We start from the raw sequence: 27,910 nt of genomic DNA, 5'->3' as shown, positions 1-27,910 counted from the left end.
GCTGCCTCTGCAGTGATTTGGCAGAAGCAGAGAAAGAAGATGCAGAGAGATAAAGACAGAGAGGGGAGGAGGTTTTTCTTTTTTTAGTGGAGGAGCCTCAGAAACAGATGGAGAGGAACTTTGTGAACTCTGAAATAAAAGTGCAAAGAGAGTGAGAGAGAGAGAGAGGACAAGACTCAGCCTGACAGAAAAAAAGTAAAATCTCACCGAGTCGGCGTCGTTTCTCTCATCAGTGAGAGTGAGAGGGACTTCCTGAAATCAGATGGTCACCAGTTCAAGATTTGCTCTGTTTTATTGTTGCTGCCTTTGAATAAAATACATAAAACCGGTGTTTCCATCCACACTGCATACAGTAAATAATAGTTACACATACTGTAGGCCTGACAAAACATCAAAATAGAACAATAACATGTCAGTTCATCTAATCCTGCATGTTGCAAAGAAATTAAAAGAAAAAAAATGACATAAACTATTTAATTTATTTATTTTGCAGGTCTGTCTTAACCTCATTAACTCCTCTGGAACAACAGCATCCCGCTAGTTGTCTCTGTTTCTTGTGATTTGGTCGTAATCAGGACATTTTCTAAGTATCTCAATCAGTCATTTGTACACTCAAAGTGTTTAATTGTTCCTTAGAATTAATCATTTGTACCCTTGAATTAAATCATGCTTTCAGATTCAAACTGGGAGGACAACAAAATGTCATTTTTACATTTCTGATTGTGTCTGTTATACATATGTACATTTGGTGCACCAAGACTAACTCATCATTTCTCTTTACATGATCCCACTTAGTGAAATTATTCGTAACCACGGGATTCATGTTCACTGCTATGCTGACGACACCCAGCTGTATTTATCTGTCTCACCTGACAATAAGGATGCCCTACGCCCTCTACTAAACTGCTTCTCCAGTATTGTGCAGTGGATGAATGGCAACTTTCTCAAATTAAATGAAGATAAAACCGAAGTCCTTCTCATTGGCACAGACGCTCAAAGAGATGAAATAATAAATAGACTTGGAAATCTGATTTTATCCCTTCTCTAGAATTTGTCTTTTACTCCTTTACTATGTCTTAACTGATATTTATCCCATTTAATATGTATGTGTGCATGTATATGTATGTATATGTTTATGTATGTATATATGTACGCATACATATGTGTGTGTGTGTGTATATATATATATATATATATATATATATATATATATATATATATATATATATATATATATACGTATATGTGTTTTTTTCTTTTTCTTTTGTAAAGCACTTTGTAAAGCACTTTGAGCTGCATTTTATGTCATGAAAGGTGCTCTATAAATAAAGCTTATTATTATCACTTTATCATTTGAGGATATTTGTACTTATACATTTGAATTTCATGTGAAAGCAAAAAGAAATGCCTATAATGTTGTGAGGAAAATGATCTATGGACTTGAGAAGTCCATAGGAAGAAGAATCACAATTTCCATTCGATGATTGTGAGAAAAACTGAGAAAAACTGTCATGGGATTAATCAAACAAGACATATTGTGTTAAACTTTACAGGTGAGATGAGGGTTAGAGTTCAGACAGATCCATGCTAGCTGTTTCCCCCTGCTTCCTGTCTTTATGCTAAGCTAAGCTAACCACATCCTGACTCCAGCTCTGTACTTAATACACATATAAAATGTTGAACTATTCCTTTAATACCAGTAATTACAGCATAAACTGGGTCATAATGTTTAGTAGATAAATGACACAGCTGATCTGTGCTGCTTTCTTTCTTCTCCTGTTGACAGTGAGACGTGGAGGAACTACAGTAAAAAGCTAAACACACTCAGAGCTGAGGAGGAGCATTGAGGGCTAATCAGCTGAATTATCAGCTCTGTGGGATAATTAATTGTGGCAGTGCTCTCTGACTTTTTTTTTTTTTTTTTTTTTATAAAGAACTCAGGATCAAAAGGGTGCTGAGGCGTTGCAAACCGTCCAGTAATTACCTGGACGAGTCTTTTAAGAAACTTCTTTTTCGCTCCGAGCTGTCAGGGTTTTTATGCTCGACAGGTGATCCTAATTAGATAAATGGTTACCAGCGCACCTCCACACCTCCACACACACTGTTAATTACAGTCCCTACTGTCTCCGGTCTCCTGTGTGTGTGTGTGTGTGTGTGTGTGTGACCACCACTGAGCAAAAAACACCAACACAGGATCTCTCTCTAAAAATAGCTTCTAACTACTGAGCTACAAATTGGCCTTTGATAGTATTTGGACAGTATTTCTCTCTCATTAGATTTAAAAATTCAACAACGATCGTGAGATTACAGTGTCGACTTTCAGCTTTAAAGGACGAGTTACAGCAAGAAAAACATGTTTAATGTTCATTCAGGCTCCTGACTGTTGTTTTAAGACTTGAAAAATTTAACCTGTCTTTTAATTTGAAGGTGTTGTCATCCATATTGAGGCTTTTACACACTGCAGCCCCTCAGTTTTAGGAAAAATGAACCCCAACTTATAGATAAGGCAGAGTTTTTCAAAGTCTGACACGGTGTCCTACACTAGACTTCAAACTGAGCCAACATTTGTTCACATTTGGACAAATTTGCACCATTAAAAGTGTGCTGTGTCATCTATTAGCTGTTCCTGTTTGCACTGAACTCATGGATGTTCAGTCAACTATCGCTGGATTACTTTGATACAGAAGAAAACTTAAAAACGTGACGATTCTCAGGCAGGTTCTGCGGTTTAAATCTATGATTCATGACGGATTTATGGAGGTTTATTAACGATGGGAAGTGTGAGTCCCACTGAATCTATAAATATGTTTATCAAGTTTGTTCAATTTGTGTTCAGATTTGACTGAGATATGACCCTGAGAAGTTTTAATACAAACAATCAGGAAAGTGATGCAATGTTACAATTATTATTCAAGTTATGTGGACTCAGGTGAAGTGAAGGAAACCTGGTCTTGAACATCTTGGGTCGACTTGACTGTAATCCTTATTTTACACTTTAACACTTCAGAGTTCACTGTAGTCGACACTAAAGAATCAAACCTAAACATGGCTCAAAGTCACTTTTAGCTTCTTCATTCAAAGATCTTGTGTCTGACTTTTGTTAAGAATTTGTCACTCATGAGTCAAAGTTTAGAACATTTCTAAAGACCTTTTCCTGTAAGTTTTACACTCAGTGAGTTCACTGATTATAACTACAGTCTCTGTGATCAGCAGGTGTTTGCTGACCTCTGGTGGCAGAATGAAGATCTGCTCTCAGGACCTCAAATGTTTTTTAGCAAATCAAGTGATCAACTATGAATGTTGTTGTTTTTTTTAAAATGTTTCTTATATTTTCCTTTTTATTCAAGGTTCATTTAATTGTATTTGCAGGATTGAACAATGATATTCAGCTGCAGACAATGTATTTACAAATGAGGAGAACTGAGCTGATAAAAATTATAGAATACAACACGTTCAACTCACAATCAAAAAAGCCGGGTACTGAATCCTTAAAGTATTAAAATTGAACAAAGAATGGAATCAGGACAGCACACCTAGTCAATTGATTTTAATGTGAATTGTCAACAGATATTTCGGGTCAGGTGCCCTTCCTCAGCGTGTATAAATCAACACAATCCATAACAGGTGGACTTAATTATAGATTATAGACATCCACAACTGACACAACAAGTTCAGCAGGAGCTACACATATGAGTCATCATAATCAGAAAATAATAAATGGAAAAAAAACATAAAACAGAAGAAAAATTCTCATTTATGTATTCAAACAGCTTTAATAACCTTTGCTTTATTAAGGAAAATACAGAACATATAGAACGCATAATGTATAGAAACAGGTAAATTGCCAATTTGACATATTAAATTGAAACTGTAAAAGGTTTGGATTTCTGGACTGTTTGCCTCAGGATTCAAAGTATACACCATTTGGTAAAATTCTAGGATAATACTCATGGCTATGTTATGGTTCAGTTAAAGCTTTTATAGTCTTGGGCCAGATTTGGCCCATCATTCACTTCCTAATGTGGGTCAGATCACAGGTGTGGTATAGTTTAGGTTAAATTCTGGGATGAGTAAGGATTTGGTCTGTCAGCCATATGTGGGTCACATAAGGGCCTTAACAGAACTCAGCCATACAGATATTCCATATCAGGCCCAGCTATGAGCCATATTAACTATTTGTATTTGGCTCATTCTTGGTAGAAGTCTGGCTTTGTTATGATTCTCTTATAGCTGTTGTATCCTTGGGCCGGATATGGCTCATCATCCACTTCCAGATGTGGGCCACATCTTTGCTGTTTCTCTGGCCCACATCCATGCCAAAGGAAATTTGCTACCAGGGATGTTACACCCATAGAGTGTTAGCTCACTCCAGGGGTGACATATTTTAGAAAATTATTTATTCTGAAAGAACAAATTGAAAACTCAATGTGAGTCTGCTGATCCTCGGTGGCTTTACTGGTTCATACGTTGACTGTCAACTGAAGAAAGCAGCGCAGACTCACAGCGTATTTACCCCCAGCTGATCTCGCTGATCCCTAACCCTGCCTTTTACAGTCCAAATACAAATATATGAAATTGAATGGGGGGCGTCTGTTAACGTGCAAAATAGACAAGGTGGCGCCGGTCACCTTCAAAGGAAAAAGTAAAATAAAAAAATAAAAAAAATAGATAAATACAAATTCACCGGTGGGCGCCCCTCCTCATTTTCCTGCCTTGGGATAAAATATGAAAAAATACACAAAGAAAGACAGAAATATACTTTGCACTCCTGTTCCTCACAATGTTTCATCTGCTCTGCGCCTCTACTGTGCTCACTGAAACAGAGATGATGCATCACAAAGTCTGTGACGAGATTTCAAGAGGAAGATATTCACATTTATTTCATTATGAAAAGTTCCAAACCTTCAGGTGAGAGGAAGAAAACGGACAAAAGAGGAGGAGGACTGAAAGCCCAACACAGAGGTGTGTCACGTTATGTTAAAATTAAAAAGCCGTTTTGTGTGTAACATTAGACGTTTCATTTGTAGCAGCTAGCTAGCTAAGTAACAATAATACAAACAATCAGGCCAGTGGTGCAAATTGCGAACATATTTGCAATTATTATTTAAGTTATTCAAGATGAAGTGAAGGAAACCTGGTCTTGAACATTTTGGGTCGACTTGACTGTAATCCTTATTTTACACTTTAACACTTCAGAGTTCGTTGCAGTCGACACTAAAGAATCAAACCTAAACATGGCTCAAAGTCACTTTTAGCTTCTTTATTCAAAGATCTTGTGTCTGACTTTTGTTAAGAATTTGTCACTCATGAGTCAAAGTTTAGGACATTTCTAAAGACCTTTTACTGTAAGTTTTACACTCAGTGAGTTCACTGATTATAACTACAGTCTCTGTGATCAGCAGGTGTTTGCTGACCTCTGGTGGCAGAATGAAGATCTGCTCTCAGGACCTCAAATGTTTCAAATCAAGTGATCAACTATGAATGTTGTTGTTTTTTTAAATGTTTCTTTCATTGTCCTTTTTATTCAAGGTTCATTTAATTGTATTTGCAGGATTGAACAATGAAATTCAGCTGCAGACAATGTATTTATAAATGAGGAGAACTGAGCTGATAAAAATTATAGAATACAACACGCTCAACTCACAATCAAAAAAGCCGGGTACTGAATCCGTAAAGTATTAAAATTAAACAAAGAATGGAATCAGGACAGCACACCTAGTCAATTGATTTTAATGTGAATTGCCACACAGAGATTTCGGGCCAGGCGCCCTTCCTCAGTGTGTATAAATCAACACAATACACAACAGGTGGACTTCATTATAGATTATAGGCATCCACAACTGACACATCAAGTTTATCCCAGCACAGGAGCTACACATATGAGTCATCATAATAAAAAAATAATAAATGGAAAAAAAACAAAAAACATAAAACAGAAGAACAAATCTCATTTATGTACCACATCGGAGAACTGAGTTTAACAATCTTCAGTGTTTCAGATTATAACTGACATACTTCACTCTTTCAAACATACATCCTGACTTGTCTTTGTAATTCAGCATTATTGTAAACATAAAGGAAGACCAAGTCTTGGCACCATGATGAAGTAATGCATCAGGACACATAACATCTCACACACTTCAGATATCAATTCATATGAATAATAAAAATTTGACTTGGCCAACAGTGTCACACACAGCTGCTATTAACTCAAATACAAATATACCAACAAACTGTCCAGTGATATATAAAAGGACACAATAATAATTTACATGTAACAAGATAGAATATACCAGGTGATAGGAGAGGTTCGGTATTTCCCTTCAGTGAAGAATCTCAGCTAAATAACAATCTCACATTTCAAACAGTAGTTTCTATTTCTATTTCCTCTCATCCGGACTGTTACAATCATCTTTGTTCAGACGTCAGACTGAAGTCAATCACTCTTCACAAGCTTATTTAAAAACACTGATACTTGGCTTTTAACCAGTTTTAGAAAAAAAGAAAATGTCCAGAATCACTATGCATGTCTCACTTCACAAGCTGCCTTTCAGTTTTTTTTTGCTGGTGATTTAAGGCACAACACAAGTAATAATAAATCGATTTTAATCTAAACCTGAGAGAAAGAGATCTGGTCCAACAGATCACCTGATATCCTGGGTAAGTTTACATTTACATCTTTCATTTAGAAGATGCTTTTATCCAAAGTGACGTATATATGAGACTGATCCAACACAAGCAGGGATCTAGTCAGGAGGTAACAACATGAGTAAGTACCATAAAGCTTAAGTTTAGGCTCGATAGCATATAATGCCAACAGGCAGTGCAACAAAGCAATGATTAGAGTACATAGATTGCAGGTTTTTGGGTTTTTTTGTCTTTTTGTCTTTTCTCTACCTACAGCACATTAAGCACAGAGTTGTTCATGAAGGAGCTGGGTCTTTAGTCTTTTCTGATGTAAAGTCATCAGACATGTGGAACGGTATCAGACCCATTTGTCTGAGGAGAATCTGCAAAAAGAAAACAAAAGTATAAATTACATAAAGTCTGTTCTATATTATGGTGACTCATCCAAATAGATTTTAATATTTTTATTGTCTTTTTCAAACAGTTAATATTGAACATGCTCTACGTGACACTGAGGTCGACCATCAAACACGTCCTCATCCTCTCTGCTCTACACCTCTTTAACAGGAACACTGTACAGTATTCACTATTGTTCTCCATAACAATCAATCAATCAATGAGATCGTTCATTTGTTTGTACAATATTAAACACAATTAACAAAAAGACAAGATTTCATGTCAGACTGCAACTTGGATGGATTTTTTATTGAATGTTAAAACCAACAGAACGGTTCATATCTGAGACTTTCAAAGTATCTGTCATGTTGATGCCTGCATGAATACATTATTTAAACTTACCTTTCTTGCGGTGTTTCATGATGTACAGAACCCAAACTGCAGCAACAGTTAGAGCTCCAAAAAACCATCCACCTATCAACGCACCGACTACTGGGCAGGACTTGTCCTCAAACAGTTTATCTGAACATACAAAACACTGATGTGACTCCCAGAATGTAAATATCATGAATGAATATCATCTATAGCACATTGGTTATAACATTTACAAAAGAGAGAGAAAGTAATTTGCAGATTAAAATCATCAATACGGTCAATCTCACCTGGTAAAGTGATCTCAGCGTTAACAATATGGCTGATATCCTCCTGTTTGACCACACAGCTGAAGCGGTTGGTTGTAGTCGAGGTCACAGTACTGTAGAGGCTCACATTGTAGTGACCTCCTCTTTCAGAGACCTGTCGCTCCTCAGCAGGAAGGACGTTTCCATCACTGTCCTGCCAGCATAGCTTCGGCTGTGGGAAAGCACCTCGAACTACACACTTGAGCTGCACCCCGTCCTCTGAGACATCAACTATAGTGATGTACGGCTCTGCAGCTGCACCTGTGAACACAGTATTGAGAAATGGACAGTTACAGCACTAGAAGTTGAATTCTGGGATGTGCTGTGATCTATTTTTTTGTAAATGTGCAGTTCAAAGCATTTAAGAGAGAAAACAACTGAAAACATCTTCCAGATTATTGAAAATTCATATGTAATCACTTCCTTCGATGAAAAGCATACTGCATTTCACAGAGACATCTATATTTCAGTGCTACTTTTTAAATTTATTTTATTTATTATTAAGCCTTTATTAAATAAACTTTCACCTGAACATTAGCACCAAATAAAATCAGTCAATAATGTCATTAAAATAAATCCATCAATATAAAAATACAGTTTCCAAAGTGTCCATTTTTATGTTGGAGGTAGATTATGTTCATCTCTGCTGTCTGAACATCAACTTGTGTTCTTCTGACTAACTGAACACATACCAAAGCATAATGCAGGTTAAATGAAAAACAAAGTGCAACAAAACATTTAGGAATTGTTTGGACTTGTGCAGTCATTTTTACTGGCAGGTGAGATCTTTGCTGAACGCCATGACGCAAGTTACCACGACACCAAATGCAACAATTGGTCCAAATCACTTGTGGTCTGTTGCTTCGGCCAAAAGTTGCAGTAATTTAGCAAAATTGCAAATTCTCACAAATATTGCAGAGATTTCTTGAATTTGCGTTAAGTACTGTACTGAAATTGCGACTTCCTGGAGGGACTAACATGTACAGACCCTCTACAGAGGTCTAGACCTCCTTTGCATTGTTACACAACTTACTGTGAAATGAAAAAATGTTTGGTTTCAGATCTACTGTATATAACATTATCTACTAAAGAAATGTGGAAATAATAAGCTGAATAATTGATTAGTTGACTATAGTAATGGCTGTTCACAACTCAGAGTTGAGTTTTGAAACTGCACAGCTTATCCACAGGGGTTCCCTCAAGGGTCAGTGCTCGGTCCCCTTCTTTTCTCATTATACACCACCTCACTTGGCACAATCATCCACTCCCATGGTTTCTCATACCACTGCTATGCTGACGACACCAAGCTCTTCCTGTCATTCCCACCGGAAGACCACACAGTCTCCGCTCGCATCTCTTCATGCCTTGCCAATATATCAGCATGGATGAAAGAACGCCACCTTCAGCTTAACCTCTCTAAGACCGAGCTCCTTGTCATCCCAGCCAGTCCCTCCATACAACTAAACATCAGCATCCAGCTTGAATCAACCCAACTCATGCCCACAAAATCTGCCCGAAACTTGGGTGTCATGATTGATGACCAACTAACCTTTAAGGTTCACGTGGCCTCAGTTGCTCGATTGTGTCGATTCGCCCTGTACAACATCAGGAAGATCAGACCCTACCTGTCTGAGCATGCAGCACAACACCTGGTACAGGCTCTCGTAATATCACGCATCGACTGCTGCAACTCCTTACTGGCAGGCCTCCCTGCATGTACACTTAAACCTCTGCAGATGATCCAGAATGCGGCAGCGCGTCTGGTCTTCAATCAGCCCAAAACAGCGCCTGTCACCCCGCTGTTGATATCCCTCCACTGGCTCCCAGTTGCTGCCCGCATCAAATTCAAAACCCTGACACTTGCTTACAAAATAGCAACTAAAACGGCTCCTGCCTACCTGAACTCCCTCATTCAGGTCTACACTCCCTCCCGCCCACTACACTCTGCCAACGAAAGGCGCCTGGTACCACAACAGGGCCCCAAGTCACTAGCGAGACTCTTCTCCTCTGTAGTTCCCCGGTGGTGGAACGAGTTACCAAACTCTGTTCGATCTGCAGAGTCCCTCTCAATCTTTAAGAAAAGACTAAAGACCAAGCTCTTTCGTGAACACCTCTGCACTTGATGAACTGTAGGGAGAGAAAAAACAAAAAACAAAAAAAACCCCCGTAGACTCCCAAATGCTATTGATTTCTGAATGAATGGATAGTTGGCGTTAATTTTGGCATTAAAAAATATTTTCTTGGCCTGGCGGGGGTTCTTGTTGTGATAATTATAGGAGAAACACTGATTCAGTAAATGTTCAGTAAACGTTGAGTACAGTTAGACCCAGCGGTCTCCATTAGGTTGAGCGAGTTCAAAGTTGTTTTATAATGTGAATTCCTCCTAGATCATGACCCACAGTGCTCTACAGTTAAAAGCAGATCAGAGGAAATCAGCGGCGAGTCGTGATATTGATGGCAGTGACCTCTACATCTGCAGTGTGTGCTACAACTTTATCATGTGGGAGCCGAGTATCATTCAAGAATTTTGACAGAATATAACTTTAATACAAGTATTGTCCTGTATCAGAACGAGCCAACACAACAACCTCTTACACCCAGATGCCACATCAGTAAAGCAAAAACACTTCTCGTGACTACAGGTATGAACAGTTTCATTACAACTGTTTCTATGGAAACAATCGGATATGACATGTTAACAGCAACTGAGTTTGGAGCCATGTATCATGTTTCTGTTTGAAACAGTGATATAATCTACGGAGGCTGGGCTGGACATTCACAACAACCTCTGATGGCTGATAAATGTTGCAGATGCAGAGATTAATGACATCAAAATAAAGACTTCCCACTGATTTCTCCTTATCTGTATTTGAGGACAGAGCACAGTAGATCTAACAGATATCTAATCAATTATGAGGTTATATTGATCGTCAGGGAGTTCAACTTCTGCGTTGGATCAACTGTGTATATGATACAGAAATTGTGTACCACTACTGCTGCTGTGGAAGGTAAATGATCGACTAAACCTGGAGTTATGCAGCTGTTTTTCCCAACATTACCCTCGGCCCGCGTCTGTGTGAGAACAGTAACAAAAGTCAAAATGAAGATACTGTATTAAAACTGGTGAATGATACTGAGGCCCGGGGGGGCGGAGTTATAGCTCACACACTGCAGATGTTGAGATCACTCACCTGTGATTTCTCCTGATCTGTCTTTAAAGGTGCGTTCTAAGGGAAAAAAAAGAAAAATGACATTAATTCATGCGCAGTGCATGGGCGATATTATCAACTATTATCAACTTGCTATTTGTTGTTAGCCTTTTAAATGTTTTTAATCTAAAATGAAACAGGGGAAATAAAGAAACATCAATATTAAAGGTTCAACATTTTGGGAAATATGCTCAGGCTTCCCTGAGATATTTCACAGTGGAGGCGTCCGGCTCACTTGAAATAAATGTTGAGACCATCACAGAGTAACTAAATATATGGGCTCAGCAGGTGGAACTGATTAGGCAGCACTACTAACCACTTTCGGGGGAAAACTCTGGAAACCTTTAGCAACAACGTTAGCAACAAGGGCTACAGAACGTTTGAAAAAAACGTTGCAAATGAAGCATTCAGAGCAGGTTGAAGCCCTGGCTTTTGACTTGCAGGCAGAATATTAATTGTTTTATGAAAGCACTCACCAACAACAAGCTTAATGTGGAATATTTGTCTTGGCTGAAGATGTGGAAAGTCACAGGTGTAGTCTCCACCGTCCTCCATCTTTGTTTTTCGGATAATGATGGAGGCGTTGCCGGACTTCAGTTCTCCTGGAAAATGTGAGACTCTGCCTTTGTAGTGGTCATCTTGGCCTGAGCGACCGTTGTTGTAGTGGTCGCCCCCGTCGTACATGAACACGTCTCGACCATCTTTCCTCCAGTCAAACAGCTTTGACGTGATGTTCTGCTTGGTGCTGAGTGAACAGGGTAAAATGATGTCACTTCCTTGTTTCACGATCAACGTGACGACATCTGGTCCTGAAAGATGAAGCAAATCACACAACTCATATAAAATCAACTGCGCTGTGGAGAATACGGTGTTATCATTAATAATTACATTTTACAGCGTTGATAATATTCATAAAAAAGTTTAAGCTAATTTGATATGTTACTAGTTTCCCTGCATTGATACATAGCTAGCTAACACTGGTATGCTAACTTCTGAAGTTGCACATTAGTTTTCCTACCGTTTCCGTTTGTACGTCCAAGTATTCCTACAAACAAAGTATGAAGACAGAGCCACGAGAGTAGAAGCTTCATAGTTGTCTCCTGCACAGTGATGGCTAACTTCTGCTTGCTGCAGAGGCGCAGTGGGCACAAAGTGGAGTGACGTAAAGGAGTTTCCTACTACGTCGTCGTCGTCGTCTTCTTCTTCTTCTTCTTCTTCTTCTTCTTCTTCTTCTTCTTCTTCTTCTTCTTCTTCTTCTTCTTCCTCTTCTTTGTTTAATGGCGGGTGGCAACCAGCGTAAAGGTGCATTACCGCCACCCACTATGTTGGAGTGTGAACCAGAGTTATCTACCCCTATAAACAAATCAGAAAAAAACAAAACAAAAAAACAAAACAAAAGGAAGATGTCCTGAATACTAAATTCTGTTGATCAATCCAGTTTCTTTCAAGTAATGGAATAAACTCCCTAACCCAATTGTAAATACACTTTTCAAACTCAATTCTTCCCCTCCAATCTTCCTGATTTCTCTCTTTAATACTTCTCGCTCTCGAGAATAATTATTGCAGTGCAAAATGACATGTTCCACTGACTCCTCTATTTGACATAGGTCACATAATCCTGAGGGATGTTTGTTTATTAAATGCAGTGTTTTATTTAGTCTGGTGTGTCCTACTCTCAGCCTTGTTAAGATGTTCTCCTCTTTGGTGCTTCTTTTAGCTGACCTCGCTGGGCCCACTTCTCTCTGTACTGCATAGAGGTGTCGTCCTGTATTTGTTGTACCCCATCTGTGCTGCCACTCTTTAATGATGTTTCTTTTGATTATTCCTTTTGCTTCAGATTTACTGAGTGAAATTTCCATTATCTCCTCATGCTTCAGTGCCTGTTTTGCTAATGCATCCACCATTTCATTGCCCTTAATCCCTCTGTGTGCTGATAGCCACATAAATGTTATCAAAATATTCATATTTTTAAATCTGTACAGAGTTTCATGTATCTCATTAACTATATCCTGCCTACTCTGAGATGTATATGATTGTAATGACATTAATGCAGAACATGAATCTGTACAAAGAATAACCTTTTTAAATTGCAACTCCTCTATCCACTGTAATGCTGTTGCAGTTGCTATCATCTCGACTGTATAAACTGACAAATGATCTGATGTTCTTCTATTCATAGAAACTTTTAAGGTTAGTATACGCAAAGCAAAGCCTGTGCTCCCTGTGTTAGGATCCTTGGATCCATCTGTGTAGACTGGTATTAATGTTTGATATAATGTTTGTAACCTATCTTCAACCAAAACTGCAATAAATCTTTATGTACCTGCACTTTTTCCAGAATGTAGAAATCAATTGACCTTGAGGGGAACAACCAGGGTGGTGTTACTGATAATGGCACTGTAGGGTTATATCTTTTCTGATGTAACAACATATCTTTAGCAATTGTTTCACTGCTCCACGCAAAACATTCCCTTTTGGCTCTTTCTCTCTCCCAGCATGGAAGAAGTACTTTTTTTGTTGGATTGTGATCTTCAGAATACCCTTGAAGATTTGTCCAGTAGTTCATCATTAACTGTTTGTGTCTGATGTGCAGCGGCATTTCACCCATCTCAACCTGAAGAGCGGATACAGGAGTCGTTTTTAAAGCACCACAACATAGTCTTAACGCTTGAGCTTGCACCACTTCCAACTTCTTTAATGATGTTTTTGCTGCTGAACCGTAGGCAATATAGCCATAATCTAATACTGCTCTAATCAGCGCGACATAGATATTTTTAATCGCAGATCTGCTTGCTCCCCATTCTGATCCTGTTAAACATCTCATTACATTTAGTGTCTTTTTACACTTGGTTGTTATCTTATCAATATGTTCATTCCATGTTAACTTTTCATCAAACCACACACCCAAAAATCTGAAGACTTTCACTTTCTCTATTCTTTGTCCATATATCTTTATCTGTGTGCCAACACCTCTCTTTTTAGTGAACATTAATGTTTTGGTTTTTTCAACTGAAAACTTAAACCCCCAAGAGTATGACCATTTTTCTACCATGTTAACTGCCAGTTGCATTTTATTTATAATATGATCTATATTCTTTCCTCTTTTCCACAAAGCTCCATCATCAGCAAACAATGATCGTCCAATATCATCCTGAACTTGAGAAAATACATAATTTATCATGATGGAAAAGAGTATTGGGCTAATAACACTGCCCTGAGGGGTACCGTTATCTACCATATATCTTCCTGATAAGGCTGTCCCAATTCTGACTTGAATAAATCTATTAAATAAAAAGTCTTTAGTCCAATTATATGCTCTTCCCGCTATTCCCATCATATTTAATTTGATCATTAACCCCTCCTTCCAAACCATATCATATGTCCTTTCTACATCAAAAAAACTGCCACTACAGATTCTTTATTAACCTGTGCTTTCTTAATTTCTGTTTCCAGACATATAACAGGGTCCATAGTTCCTCTACCCCTCCTAAATCCACTCTGATGGGGTGAAAGAATTCCTCTGCTTTCCATAAAAAACCCTAATCTTTCTGTAATCATTCTTTCCATTATCTTACCTACATGTGATGTGAGTGCTATCAGTCTATAGTTCATTGGATTTGATGGGTCCTTCCCTGGTTTCCTGATGGGAATAATCACTGCCTCTTTCCAACTAGTTGGTAATTTTCCCACTTCCCATACTTTATTATAAAGAGCTAGCAGTTTCATAGATGCTGAAACTGCCCTCTTCATTTCTTCCAATGTAAATGGAGCATCCATTGCACTGTTAGTAATTTCCCTTCTCTCAAAACTTCCAGGATGAGCCAACTAGTCATTTCCCTTCCTCTCTTCCCCTTCTCAGTCAAATGATCAGAACTATGGATTTGAGTAAATGCTTTCGCTATCATCTCTGCCTTCTCTTCATCAGATACTGCTGCTTCCTCCCCCATCTTCAGTACTGGATACTGCCATTCCCTTCTGATTCCTCTCATGCTCCTAATCATGCCCCAAACCTCTCCCACAGGTGTTGATCTTCCTATTTTATTGCAAAAAGTCTGCCAGCTTTGTCTTTTTGCTTTACGTATAATTTTCCTTACCCTTGCTTGCTCTTGCTTATATCTGATTAAATTCTGTACATTATGAGTTCTTCTTAGTAACCTGAGAGCTCTATTCCTCTCTTTCACTATTTTACTACATTCATCTGTCCACCAGGGAACCGCTTTCCTCTTCATTCTTCCTTTACTTTTAGAAATGGACTGTTTAGCAGCTTCAAGTAATGTTATTTCCAAATTTTTATCAATCTCCTCAATATCTCCATTTAAGTCTATTTTATCCATTTCTCTCTCACATATATAATTGAACATTTCCCAGTTTGCATTGCTAAATACCCACTTCCCTGATATTTCCCTATCTTCCTTATTTTTTTGTAGCAATATCCTGCACCAGACTGGAGAATGATCACTACCTATTGATGATTCTTCGGACACTTCCCACTCACATATTCCCGCTAACTCCCTCGTGACTAAAGTCAAATCTAATACCGAAGTGTTCCCTGTGTGCACATCTAATCTAGTCCCTCTCCCATCATTTAAGCAAACCATTCTTTTCTCCTCTAATAAATCCTCAATTACCTCACCATTTGCATTTGTTCGTGTTCCTCCCCATAATGTACTGTGAGCATTAAAATCCCCACATATCAACACCCTATCACCATCTATCCCTTCTATTTGTATTAATCTACTCAAATCTAGCCTTTTACAAGGATTATAATAATTAATAATGACAAACTTACCCTCACTTGTCCATATCTCTACAGTTACATATTCTTGCTCATTTCCTATACTCACCTCTCCAAATGAAATATTTTCTCTAATAAATGTTGCACATCCTCCTCCTACTCCATCCCCCCTATCATACCTAATAGAAGTATATCCTACTATTCTAAAGTCCAAATTTGGTCTCAACCATGTTTCCTGTACACAGATGATGTCTGGTTTACTGGGTCGATCATCAACATACTTTTTAAATTCCTGTCCATTGGCCAACAAACTTCTTGCATTCCACTGTAGCAGGACGACCATGATTAGTACTATCCAACCCATGACTGTTCCTGACTTGCTTGAATACTGAGATCGTTTCTTACCTCTTCCCAAGTCAGTCCACTGATATCTAGATGATGAGCTGCTGCCTTCACAATTATTTGTATTCTCTCCGTTTTGGATCTAACTTCCATTGTAGCATTTACTACCCCTGCTATGAATGTGACTAATTTCTTTAAATCAACCTTTACTTTTCCCTCACTTTCCTGATCTGCTTCTTTTATGGTCCCTGTACCTGTTCTGTTTCTCTCACTATTTCCTCCTCTCTGACTCACCATCTTCACAGCCTCTGCATATGTAATCTTATTCTGAACTCTTACCTGCTGTATTTCTCTTTCCCTTTTCACCACTTCACATCCCCCATAAGACACACTGTGATTGCCACCACAGTTACAGCACTTTAGTTGTTCATGATCACATTGCCCATACTCATTATTTTCCCCACATCTGGCACATCTTCTTCTGCCTTTGCATGTCTTGGCTGTATGACCAAACCTTTGACAGTTGTAACACCTCATTGGCTTTGGCACGTATTCTCTTACAGTATAGCTCAAGAAGTCTAGAGTCACTTTCTTTGGGAGCACTTCGTCCTCAAATTCTAGTACAACATGTTCACTGTCTTTCCTCACTCCCTCTCGAGTTATCTGCAACCGCCGAGCACCTTTCAGGGTTCCTCCTTTTAAGTTTGATTTAATTTCCTCCATTGTGACTCCAACTGGCACCCCCCAAATCACTCCTTTACTCCACTTACTTCCTCTTTCAACACGACTTATACTTACCACTTTAAACCGCCCTACTTCTTTCATCCTTCCAGCCCGATCTCTCTGTTCTTCATTCCTGCAAATAATCGACAGATTTCCATCTTTCAAAACCTTAGCCATATGTATATCCCCAACCTGGTTCCTCAATACGGTTGTTAATTTCACCGGACTCATTGAGGAGATTCCCTTCTCCTCACCAAATCTCAGTATAATTTTAAACTCCAGACCTTCCTGAGTTCTCTCCTCCCTTCCTCCACCAAAACCTCCACTACCCTTGATTGAGTTGTGGCAATTTGCAACATCTGTCAAATTACAGTAAAATACTTTTATTAACCAAGGCTGAATAAACTACTACTTTTAATAATCTTTGCTTTATTAAGGAAAATACAGAACATATAGAACGCATAATGTATAGAAACAGGTAAATTGCCAATTTGACATATTAAATTGACACTGTAAAAGGTTTGGATTTCTGGACTGTTTGCCTTAGGATTCAAAGTATACACCATTTGGTAAAATTCTAGGATAATACTCATGGCTATGTTATGGTTCAGTTAAGGCTTTTATAGTCTTGGGCCAGATTTGGCCCATCATTCACTTCCTAATGTGGGCCAGATCACAGGTGTGGTATAGTTTAGGTTAAATTCTGGGATGAGTAAGGATTTGGTCTGTCAGCCATATGTGGGTCACATAAGGGCCTTAACAGAACTCAGCCATACAGATATTCCATATCAGGCCCAGCTATGAGCCATATTAACTATTTGTATTTGGCTCATTCTTGGTAGAAGTCTGGCTTTGTTATGATTCTCTTATAGCTGTTGTATCCTTGGGCCGGATATGGCTCATCATCCACTTCCAGATGTGGGCCACATCTTTGCTGTTTCTCTGGCCCACATCCATGCCAAAGGAAATTTGCTACCAGGGATGTTACACCCATAGAGTGTTAGCTCACTCCAGGGGTGACATATTTTAGAAAATTATTTATTCTGAAAGAACAAATTGAAAACTCAATGTGAGTCTGCTGATCCTCGGTGGCTTTACTGGTTCATACGTTAACTGAAGAAAGCAGCGCAGACTCACAGCGTATTTACCCCCAGCTGATCTCATGCCTTTTACACTCCAAATAGAAGTATATGAAATTGAATGGGGGGCGTCTGTTAACGTGCAAAATAAAGTGCATACATGTAGGCCTAAAAATAATACATTTAAAGTAAGTGAGCAATTTCCTATGTGCCACACATACAACCTCTTAGGCTGAGGACAAGACTGGACAGACCACATGAAGATTGTTTCTACCAACTGCCACTATGTTTTTAGTCTTTGACAGCCGGAAGCAGGGCCGGCTCATAGGCCATATAGGCAGTTGCTGGTCACCTTCAAAGGAAAAAGTAAAATAAAAAAAAATAAAAAGATATATAAAAATTCACCGGTGGGCGCCCCTCCTCATTTTCTGCCTTGGGATAAAATATGAACAAATACACGAAGAAAGACAGAAATATACTTTGCATCCCTGTTCCTCACAATGTTTCATCTGCTCTGCGCCTCTACTGTGCTCACTGAAACAGAGATGATGCATCACAAAGTCTGTGACGAGATGTCAAGAGGAAGATATTCACATTTATTTCATTATGAAAAGTTCCAAACCTTCAGGTGAGAGGAAGAAAACGGACAAAAGAGGAGGAGGACTGAAAGCCCAACACGTGACAGAGGTGTGTCACGTTATGTTAAAATTTAAAAGCCGTTTTGTGTGTAACATTAGATGTTTCATTTGTAGCAGCTAGCTAGCTAAGTAACAATAATACAAACAATCAGGCCAGTGGTGCAAATTTACAATTATCCATAACAGGTGGACTTAATTATAGATTATAGACATCCACAACTGACACAACCAGTTCATCCCAGCAGAGGGAGCTACACATATGAGTCATCATAATCAAAAAATAATAAATAGAAAAAAACAAAAAACATAAAACAAAAGAACAAATCTCATTCATGTACCACATCAGAGAACTGAGTTTAACAATCTTCAGTGTTTCAGATTATAACTGACATACTTCACTCTTTCAAACATACATCCTGACTTGTCTTTGTAATTCAGCATTATTGTAAACATAAAGGAAGACCAAGTCTTGGTACCATGATGAAGTAATGCAGCAGGACACATAACATGTCACACACTTCACATATCAATTTACATAAATAAAAACAATAAATAAAAATTTGACTTGGCCAACAGTGTCACACACAGCTGCTATTAACTCAAATACAAATATACCAACAAACTGTCCAGTGATATATAAAAAAGACAATAATAATTTACATGTAACAAGATAGAAAATCCCAGGTGATATGAGAGGTTCGGTATTTTCCCTTCAGTGAAGAATCTCAGCTAAATAACAATCTCACATTTCAAACAGTAGTTTCTGTTTCTGTTTCCTCTCATCCGGACTGTTACAATCATCTTTGTTCAGGTGTCAGACTGAAGTCAATCACTCTTCACAAGCTTATTTAAAAACATTGATACTTGGCTTTTAACCAGTTTTAGAAGAAAAGAAAATGTCCAGAATCACTGTCCATGTCTCACTTCACAAGCTGCCTTTCAGTTTTATAATTTAGGTTTTTGATGGTGATTTAATGCAATTTAATGTGGTCAAACTGCAAGTAACAATATATAGATTTTAATCTAAACCTGAGACCAAGAGACCTGCTGGTCCAACAGGTCACCTGTTATCCTGATAAGGTTTTTTTTGTTGTTTTTGGAACATCTGTATTTTATACAATAAATCAATACATTTTCATTTTTACATTTTTCATGCTTTTATCCAAAGTGACGTATATATGAGACTGATCCAACACAAGCAGGGATCTAATCAGGAGGTAACGACACCAGTAAGTGCCATAAAGCTTAAGTTTGGGCCCAATAGGACGTAGATGCCAACAGGCAGTGCAACAAAGCAATGATTAGAGTGCATAGAAGCATGGTTTTTTGGGGGGGGGGGTTTGTTTTTTGTTTTTTCTCTCCCTACAGTTCATCAAGTGCAGAGGTGTTCACGAAAGAGCTTGGTCTTTAGTCTTTTCTTAAAGATTGAGAGGGACTCTGCAGATCGAACAGAGTTTGGTAACTCGTTCCACCACCGGGGAACTACAGAGGAGAAGAGTCTCGCTAGTGACTTAGGGCCCTGTTGTGGTACCAGGCGCCTTTCATTGGCAGAGCGTAGTGGGCGGGAGGGAGTGTAGACCTGAATGAGGGAGTTCAGGTAGGCAGGAGCCGTTTTAGTTGCTATTTTGTAAGCAAGTGTCAGGGTTTTGAATTTGATGCAAGTTTGGGCCTGATAGCATGTAGATGCAAACAGGCAGTGCAACAAGGCAATGCACAGAGTAGAGATTGCAGGGGTTTTTTTGTCTTTTTGTCTTTTCTCTACCTACAGCACATTAAGCACAGAGTTGTTCATGAAAGAGTTGGGTCTTTAGTGTTTTCTGATGTAAAGTCATCAGACAGGTGGATTAAGTGGCTGCATTGAGGGAACGGTATAAGACCCATTTGTCTGAGGAGAATCTGCAAAAAGAAAACAGAAGTATAAATTACATAAAGTCTGTTCTATATTATGGTGACTCATCCAAATAGATTTTAATATTTTTATTGTCTTTTTCAAACAGTTAATACTGAACATGCTCTACGTTACACTGAGGTCGACCATCAAACACGTCCTCATCCTCTCTGCTCTACACCTCTTTAACAGGAACACTGTACAGTATTCACTATTGTTCTCCATAACAATCAATCAATCAATCAATGAGATGGTTCATTTGTTTGTATAATATTAAACACAATATCTGAGACTTTCAAAGTATCTGTCATGTTGATGCCTGCATGAATACATTATTTAAACTTACCTTTCTTGCGGTGTTTCATGATGTACTTTGCAATTTTAAACAGAACCCAAACTGCAGCAACAGTTAGAGCTCCAGAAAACCATCCACCTATCAACGCACCGGCTACTGGGCAGGACTTGTCCTCAAACAGTTTATCTGAACATACAAAAGATGGTGTGACTCTCAGAATGTAAATATCATGAATGAATATACTGAATATCATCTATAGCACATTGGTTATAACATTTACAAAGAGAAAGAAAGTTATTTGCAGATTAAAATCATCAATACGGCCAATCTCACCTAGTAAAGTGATCTCAGCGTTAACAATATGGCTGATATTCTCCTGTTTGACCACACAGCTGAAGCGGTTGGTTGTAGTCGAGGTCACAGTACTGTAGAGGCTCACATTGTAATGACCTCCTCTTTCAGAGACCTGTGGCTCCTCAGCAGGAAGGACGTTTCCATCACTGTCCTGCCAGTGTAGCTTCGGCTGTGGGAAAGCACCTCGAACTACACACTTGAGCTGCACCCCGTCCTCTGAGACATTAACTATAGTGATGTACGGCTTTGAAGCTGCACCTGTGAACACAGTATTAAGAAACAGACAGTTACAGCACTAGAAGTAGCACGACTGCAAAAAGAAGTCTGATTGTACGGAAGTCTATGAGAAAATGCTCCTACTTCTCTCTTGATTTATTACCTCAGTAAACACTTTCCTAATGAGTTTATAGTCTCAATCGCTAGTTTCAAGTCTTCTTCAATACAGCATGATGTTCATTTTGTAAGTTATGGTCCCATTTAGAATAAAAAAAGATGATAAAGCAGCATATGCTTTAGGGTGTGGCTACGTTGTGATTGACAAGTTACTACCACGGCGACAAAGTTGATTACGTAACGTAACCATTGCGTTACGAATGTGCGACCTACGGCTAGTTCTGGTTAGAAGTCTAGCTGCTGTATTTTGGATTAACTGTAAACATTTTAAAGACTGACTGAGGCGGGTGTAGAGGGAGTTACAGTAGTCTAACCGGGAGAAAATGAATGTGTGGATTAATTGTTCAAGAACAGGCTTAAAAGGTCTATTTTCGCAATATTTCTTAACTGAGGAAAACAGGATTGGACAAGCTTATTAACATGATGGTCAAATGTCATATACTGGTCATTGATGATATCGAGATTCTTAAGAGTGGATTTAATGTTGGGGTGAAGTGGGCCAATAAAGTGAGTAGCGGCATTGACAAAGATTTCTGGGCCAATTAAAAGAACTTCAGTTTTGTCAGGGTTTAGATGGAGGAATTGTAATATTGTGGTCGCCTAAAAAAAAAAAAGACTTGTTCAGCATTTGGTTTTAATAAAAGACCCATCAATGAGTCGGATGATTAGTTTTTCCGTTGTGTACATTTTGTTTTAATGGTTTTAGGCCTGTTTTTGCTAGAGAATGTTAGCATTAATATTAGCATTATCACTGTTAACCATAGATTGTAAATCTATAGTTCGAGATCAGTGACATCACTCACCTGTGATTTCTCCTGATCTGTCTTTAAAGGTTTGTTCTAAAAAAAAAAGAAAAAACAAAGAAACATCAACATTAAAGGTTCAACATTTTGGAAAATATGCTCAGGCTTCCCTGAGATATTTCACAGTGGAGGCGTCCGGATCACTTGAAATAAATATTGAGACCATCACAGAGTAACTAAATATATGGGCTCAGCAGGTGGAACTGATTGGGCAGCACTACTAACCACATTCGGGGGAAAACCCTGGAAACCTTTAGCAACAACACGTTTCAAATGAAGCATTCAGAGCAGGTTGAGCCCTGGCTTTTGACTCGCAGGCAGCATATTAATTGTTTTATGAAAGCACTCACCAACAACAAGCTTAATGTGGAATATTTGTCTTGGCTGAAGACGTGGAAAGTCACAGGTGTAGTTTCCACCGTCCTCCATCCTTGTATTTTGGATAATGATGGAGGCGTTGCTGGACTTCAGTTCTCCTGGAAAATGTGAGACTCTTCCTTTGAACTGGTCATGTTGACCTGAACGACCGTTATTGTAATGAATGCCTGCATCATAAAGGAACACCTCCTGACCATCTTTCCTCCAGTCAAACAGCTTTGACGTGATTCTCTCCTTGGTGCTGAGTGAACATGGTAAAATGACGTCACTTCCTTGTTTCACGATCACCGTGACGACATCTGGCCCTGAAAGATGAAGCAAATCACATAACACAGTTAGTTGATCAGTGATGATCAACAGACTCAGAAAGACCTCCTAAGGACAGGAATTTGAATTACAGCCTGAACTTAAAGCATGAACTGACCCTAAAGGCCACTTGGACTGGAGAAAAACAACTCCCACCTTCGATGGAGCACAGACTCTCATCACCAAAGCCATAAACTAACCCACATTCCTGAGGACTTCGTGAAGCCTCCCTGCAAATCTGAGCCCAACCTGAAATTCATGTAAATTCAATTTCTAATCATTGTGCGACTTACATCATGTTATTTGTCATGTAAATACGAGAAGAATGGTATAACTTTCATAGATACATCTTAATATCAGGTGTAAACAGAGGCTAAGGCCGTATTCAGACCAAATCAGACGGTGCGGCGAAAACGCCAGTCCTCCCATTCATCCCAGTAATCACAGGCATAGCTGATGGCCGACAGCAAACAGTTTTTGACTGTGTTTGTTTTAACTTTATGTTGTAAGCTTATTAGAAGTGACCAACAAAACTGAAAATAGACATTGGTAAGAAAATAAACGCTGTAAGTTATATATGAAGTATCGTAAAGACTGGATATCGTTTCTGAGTAAGTTACACGTCTAAACAACAGCAGCCAGTAGCTGTTAAAATGCAGGATTTAGTCACTACAGAATGAAAAGGACGTCTGAAAATACACTTTGACTATTTTTACACCATGACTCTCCAGAAGTAATGACAAGTTTACATTATTAATTTCTAATTGACATTGTGGGTGTATGTGACTGCTTTCGTAACACTTGCATGTGTTTACAGTGTGCCATATTGCTTCCCCTGCTTAGGCTAAATTGTAATGACTGTATGTGACAACTGACTACTAATCCCTTAAAAAATAAATGCATGTGTATGAATGAAATACAATTTTCACATATTAGACACAGTACAACGCACAGTTCTAAAAATTTGTATAGGTATTGTTTCACTATAAGACTGAGATGAGCAGGTGAAGTAACAAATGGATTCTGTTTTGCCTTTACTAACACCAGTTTTTGTATATTCCCAAAATATAAATAACTGACAAGACTTTTTCTGTTGTAGCACCATCTGCTACACTGTCCACACCAACTGAACTGAAGAGTTCAGAAGTAGATGGTAAATGCATCATATTTCTGTTTATCCACTTAAACCTTTCTGTTGTATTCACTCTGGTTATTTCCGTTAAACATTTAACTGATAACTTTTTTTATCCGCTTCCCTCCTTGCAGCCCCAGCGCTGCCGTCTGTTAACAGACCTGTGCCCCTTCCCCAGGAACTGATGTTTCTCATGCCAGAAACAGCGGGTTCCCTACCCACAGAGACAACTGTCACGGTACCAGGTATGTATCATTTTAACTGTATTTGCATCACGAAAATATCTATTTAGAGTGCATCACACCTGTTGTTACCTGTTGCCCTCCTTGTAAGTCAGGTATTTGATATAACTAGGCCATTAGGCCACACTAGGCCAAGTTCTGTTTTGCTTTACTATTTTTGTCTTTATGTGCTAGCTTTGGCTTCAGGGCTCATTGCCACTTAGCTTTCTGCCACTACAATCTAATGATAAACTGAAGAAAAAGTGCACAACAAAGTAGCATTCACGTTTATTGATTCTAAATAGCTATTTATCTTTTATAATGTATGACAGGCGTCCAGTCTGAAATTTTCACGTGAAAACTGCTGCATGAGAAAGCAGTTCAGCACCTTGGACAGCTGCCTGAGCGAGCACTTCAGCACCTTGGACAGCGTGAAAAATGCTGCAATTTCATTGGCTGTCACTGTGTTCCACCTATACGCGACTGGCCCCCGCGGGGGCGACGCGAATAAACGACACGAAATTGCGAAATAATCGCCTGCGAATAGTTCGCATCAAAACTGTTCACACCGGCAGCGATGTGAATTTGCGACAGAAACACAGAAAAACGAATTTGCGACAGATCATTCTGCTGTCAGTCAGGTGTTTATGGAGGTTATTAGTTTCCCTGCACATCATTTATACATAGATGCTGGTGTTTCTAGCTAACACCGGTGCGCCAAGTAACAGTTACTGAAGTTGAACATTAGCTTTCTTACCGTTTTCATGTCCAAGTATTCCTGTCTGAAGACGGAAACACAAGAGCAGGAGCTCCACAGTTGTCAGCTTCAGTATAAGGCACGACATTGTCCGTCTGTTGTTGTTGCTGTGTTCCGGTTGACCGGAGCTGGTGGGCAGATAATGTCTTGTTATCACAACAGGAAGTGAGCACTGACGTTACCAGCGTGAACACGCGTTGTAGTAACCCATCCAAAACACAAAAGGAAGGATTGGGACGTGCTAAACTCCTTGTTGATTGGTTTTCACTGAAAGTGATGACAAATACGAGCCAATCACAGCAGCGGCAGCGACTTAAATGACCGGAAGCATCACGTTAATGGATTTAGTCAATTAGGACGAATTGAACTATAAATTTGAACTCTAATAACCTCTGAAAATGAAAAATATAGATAGATAGAGTTAGGTATTAGGTATTTCACTTAGTTGATAGTGGCTGTAACATGTCATATGAGAATTTCTGCCTTGGATATGATTTAATTGGCAATCGTAATACATTTAAATCTATAACTAAAGCCATCTCGACTTCTATTATATGTTTAATTAAAGGAATTTCATAAATCTATTTGAAAAATACTAGTAACATGTTACAAACTAAATATTTCAATTTCCCCATAACTCCAAAGGCAAAAGAATAATAATAATTAATAATAAGAATTGTCGGGGGTGGTGGAAACTTGAAAAGTGTTACTAATATTCTGTCCACCGCATTGACATACATGTGGGAGGCAAAATATTAGGAACACATCAGTATAATGCACTCCAGTTCACCACCACCCACTACGACCTCAATGATAAACATAAAGTAGAATTATCACCTTTCTGACAACAAAAACTGAAAATGTATAAACTTCATAAGGTAGATTTTATTACAGAGCTGTTGTATTGGATCACATTAGACAGCACAGGTTTTCCTGATAAAGTGCTCAGTGTTGATTCAGTCATCATTCATTATTTAGTTGCTGCTTTGAAGAACTGCTATGAGACTCATTTGTTTGAGGAGAACCTGCAGAAAAGAAAACAAAAGTATAAATTGCATAAAATATGTTCTATATTAAGCTGATATTTTTTTTACTGCCTTTCAGAAGTCTGTTTTCAAACGGTTAATAGTGACCATTGAAAAGTTTGACTGAATGGTTTCAGTTCGCTCATGTATTCAGTTTTACAGGTGACTCTTAATGCTCTTCATTACACTGAGGTCGACCATCAAACATACATCATATACCTGTGAAATATCATATTTAACAATATGTGATGATTTTAGCTTCCACCAACACTGACCATTAACAAGCCGATCATTAACGTCTATTTGAAACCCCAAATAAAGAACATTTACTCTTAAACTATTATGAACAATGACCACTGTGTCGACTCCGTTCCTCACAGCAGTGACTGCTCAGTTCATTGATCTCCACCTACAAACATGACTACAAGTCACTTCAGCTGCAAAGACACTGAAGAAACATTGAAGCTTCAACTTGTTCAAGCTGACCAGAGAAAGTTTGGCATTTCTGCATGATGAATTTAATGATTAATTATTGATGACTAATCAATTAATTGACTCAGCTCTTCCAGCTCTACAAATAATCTAGAGTTACTTGAATTACTGAGCTGCTAACAATCCCTGATAGCAAATTTCCTTTGGCATGGATGTGGCCCACATCTGGAAGTGGATGATGGGCCATATCTGGCCCAAGTGTACAACAGCTACAAGAGAATCATAACAAACCCAGACTTCTACCAGGAGTAGTTGATATGGTTCATAGCAGGGCTTGATATGGAATATCTGTATGGCTGAGTTCATAGGCCATATAGGCGGTCGCCTAGGGCGCCACCTTGTCTGATGGGCGCTGGTCACCTTCAAAGGAAAAAGTAAAATAAATAAATAGATAAATAAAAATTCTCTGGTGGGCACCCCTCCTCATTTTCTGCCTTGGGATAAAATATGAACAAATACACAAAGAATTATTGTTATTTAAGTTATTCAAGATGAAGTGAAGGAACCTGGTCTTGAACATTTTGGGTCGACTTGACTGTAATCCTTATTTTACACTTTAACACTTCAGAGTTCACTGCAGTCGACACTAAAGAATCAAACCTAAACATGGCTCAAAGTCACTTTTAGCTTCTTTATTCAAAGATCTTGTGTCTGACTTTTGTTAAGAATTTGTCACTCATGAGTCAAAGTTTAGAACATTTCTAAAGACCTTTTACTGTAAGTTTTACACTCAGTGAGTTCACTGATTATAACTACAGTCTCTGTGGTCAGCAGGTGTTTGCTGACCTCTGGTGGCAGAATGAAGATCTGCTCTCAGGACCTCAAATGTTTTTAACAAAGAAAATGATGAACTATGAATGTTTTTTTAATGTTTCTTTTAACTGTCCTTTTTTTCAAGGTTCATTTCATTTTATTTATCATTATACAATATAAGATTGAACAGTGAAATTCAGCTGTAGACAATGTATTTACAAATATTAAGGTATTTTAAATTAGAGTAGAATAAAACTAAATTTGGCTAAAAAGATAAAACTTATATTTAAGGAATATACAGTTAAATAAGCACATACAAATAGTATATATATATACATATATATATATATGGACACACACACACACATACATGCGTTTTTATAGTACGTATATATATTCAATTCAATTTATTTATATGACGCCAAATCATAACAAAAGTTATCTCATGGTACTTTTCACCTAGAGCAGGTCTAGACTGTACTCTTTAAGTTATATAATAGAATAAATGATTTATATAATTGCAATATATATAATATAATCATTAATAGTTTAATCTTGTCTACTTGATATTTATAATTACACTTGATTTAATCTTTAGATGTTTTTTGTGTTTTGGTGGTTATAAGACTCGTTGGCTTCCTTCCTCTGCTGCACGTCTATTAAGTTTCATTATTTCAGATCTTT

At 38.3% G+C, this 27,910-nt stretch overlaps 2 protein-coding genes across 3 annotated transcripts; both read right to left on the bottom strand.

The window, feature by feature from the left end:
- Positions 1–5,706: 5,706 nt before the first annotated feature.
- On the bottom strand, positions 5,707–12,136 carry LOC121881383 (butyrophilin-like protein 2). Of its 2 annotated transcripts, XM_042389136.1 has the most exons (6): positions 11,931–12,136; positions 11,389–11,721; positions 10,895–10,930; positions 7,686–7,964; positions 7,426–7,545; positions 5,707–7,010 (listed from the first exon to the last, which is right to left on the bottom strand). In XM_042389136.1, exons 1-6 carry the CDS (start codon positions 12,001–12,003, stop codon positions 6,967–6,969), a joined length of 885 nt encoding a protein of 294 aa, XP_042245070.1. In that variant the 5' UTR covers positions 12,004–12,136; the 3' UTR covers positions 5,707–6,966. The 2 variants fall into 2 exon arrangements, with proteins under 2 accessions (XP_042245070.1, XP_042245071.1); XM_042389137.1 differs by lacking the exon at positions 10,895–10,930.
- A 7,899-nt stretch (positions 12,137–20,035) lies between these two features.
- LOC121881382 (V-set and immunoglobulin domain-containing protein 1-like) lies at positions 20,036–25,347 on the bottom strand. Its single transcript, XM_042389135.1, has 6 exons — positions 24,957–25,347; positions 22,513–22,845; positions 22,163–22,198; positions 20,946–21,224; positions 20,664–20,798; positions 20,036–20,325 (listed from the first exon to the last, which is right to left on the bottom strand). The coding sequence occupies exons 1-6, from the start codon at positions 25,042–25,044 to the stop codon at positions 20,261–20,263; spliced, it is 936 nt and encodes a 311-aa protein (XP_042245069.1). The 5' UTR covers positions 25,045–25,347; the 3' UTR covers positions 20,036–20,260.
- Positions 25,348–27,910: the final 2,563 nt, after the last annotated feature.

This window comes from Thunnus maccoyii, chromosome 16 (assembly GCF_910596095.1).
Source record: "Thunnus maccoyii chromosome 16, fThuMac1.1, whole genome shotgun sequence".
NCBI classification, from domain to species: domain Eukaryota; kingdom Metazoa; phylum Chordata; class Actinopteri; order Scombriformes; family Scombridae; genus Thunnus; species Thunnus maccoyii.
Note: the sequence above shows the minus strand (reverse complement) of the source record. Positions and strands in the feature narration are given on the sequence as shown.

Bases quoted from the DNA above. Each gene is read 5' to 3' on its own strand.
- LOC121881383 (XM_042389136.1), bottom strand. From the start codon at position 12,003: ATGAAGCTTCTACTCTCGTGGCTCTGTCTTCATACTTTGTTTGTAGGA. The intron at 11,722-11,930 runs GTAGGAAAACTA...TTCATCTTTCAG, and splicing joins TGGACGTACAAACGGAAACG to GACCAGATGTCGTCACGTTG. The intron at 7,965-10,894 runs GTGAGTGATCTC...CTGTGTTCACAG, and splicing joins CAGATCAGGAGAAATCACAG to GTGCAGCTGCAGAGCCGTAC.
- LOC121881382 (XM_042389135.1), bottom strand. From the start codon at position 25,044: ATGTCGTGCCTTATACTGAAGCTGACAACTGTGGAGCTCCTGCTCTTG. The intron at 22,199-22,512 runs GTGAGTGCTTTC...TTTTTTTTTTAG, and splicing joins CCACATTAAGCTTGTTGTTG to AACAAACCTTTAAAGACAGA. The intron at 20,799-20,945 runs GTGAGATTGGCC...TTGTATGTTCAG, and splicing joins CGCTGAGATCACTTTACTAG to ATAAACTGTTTGAGGACAAG.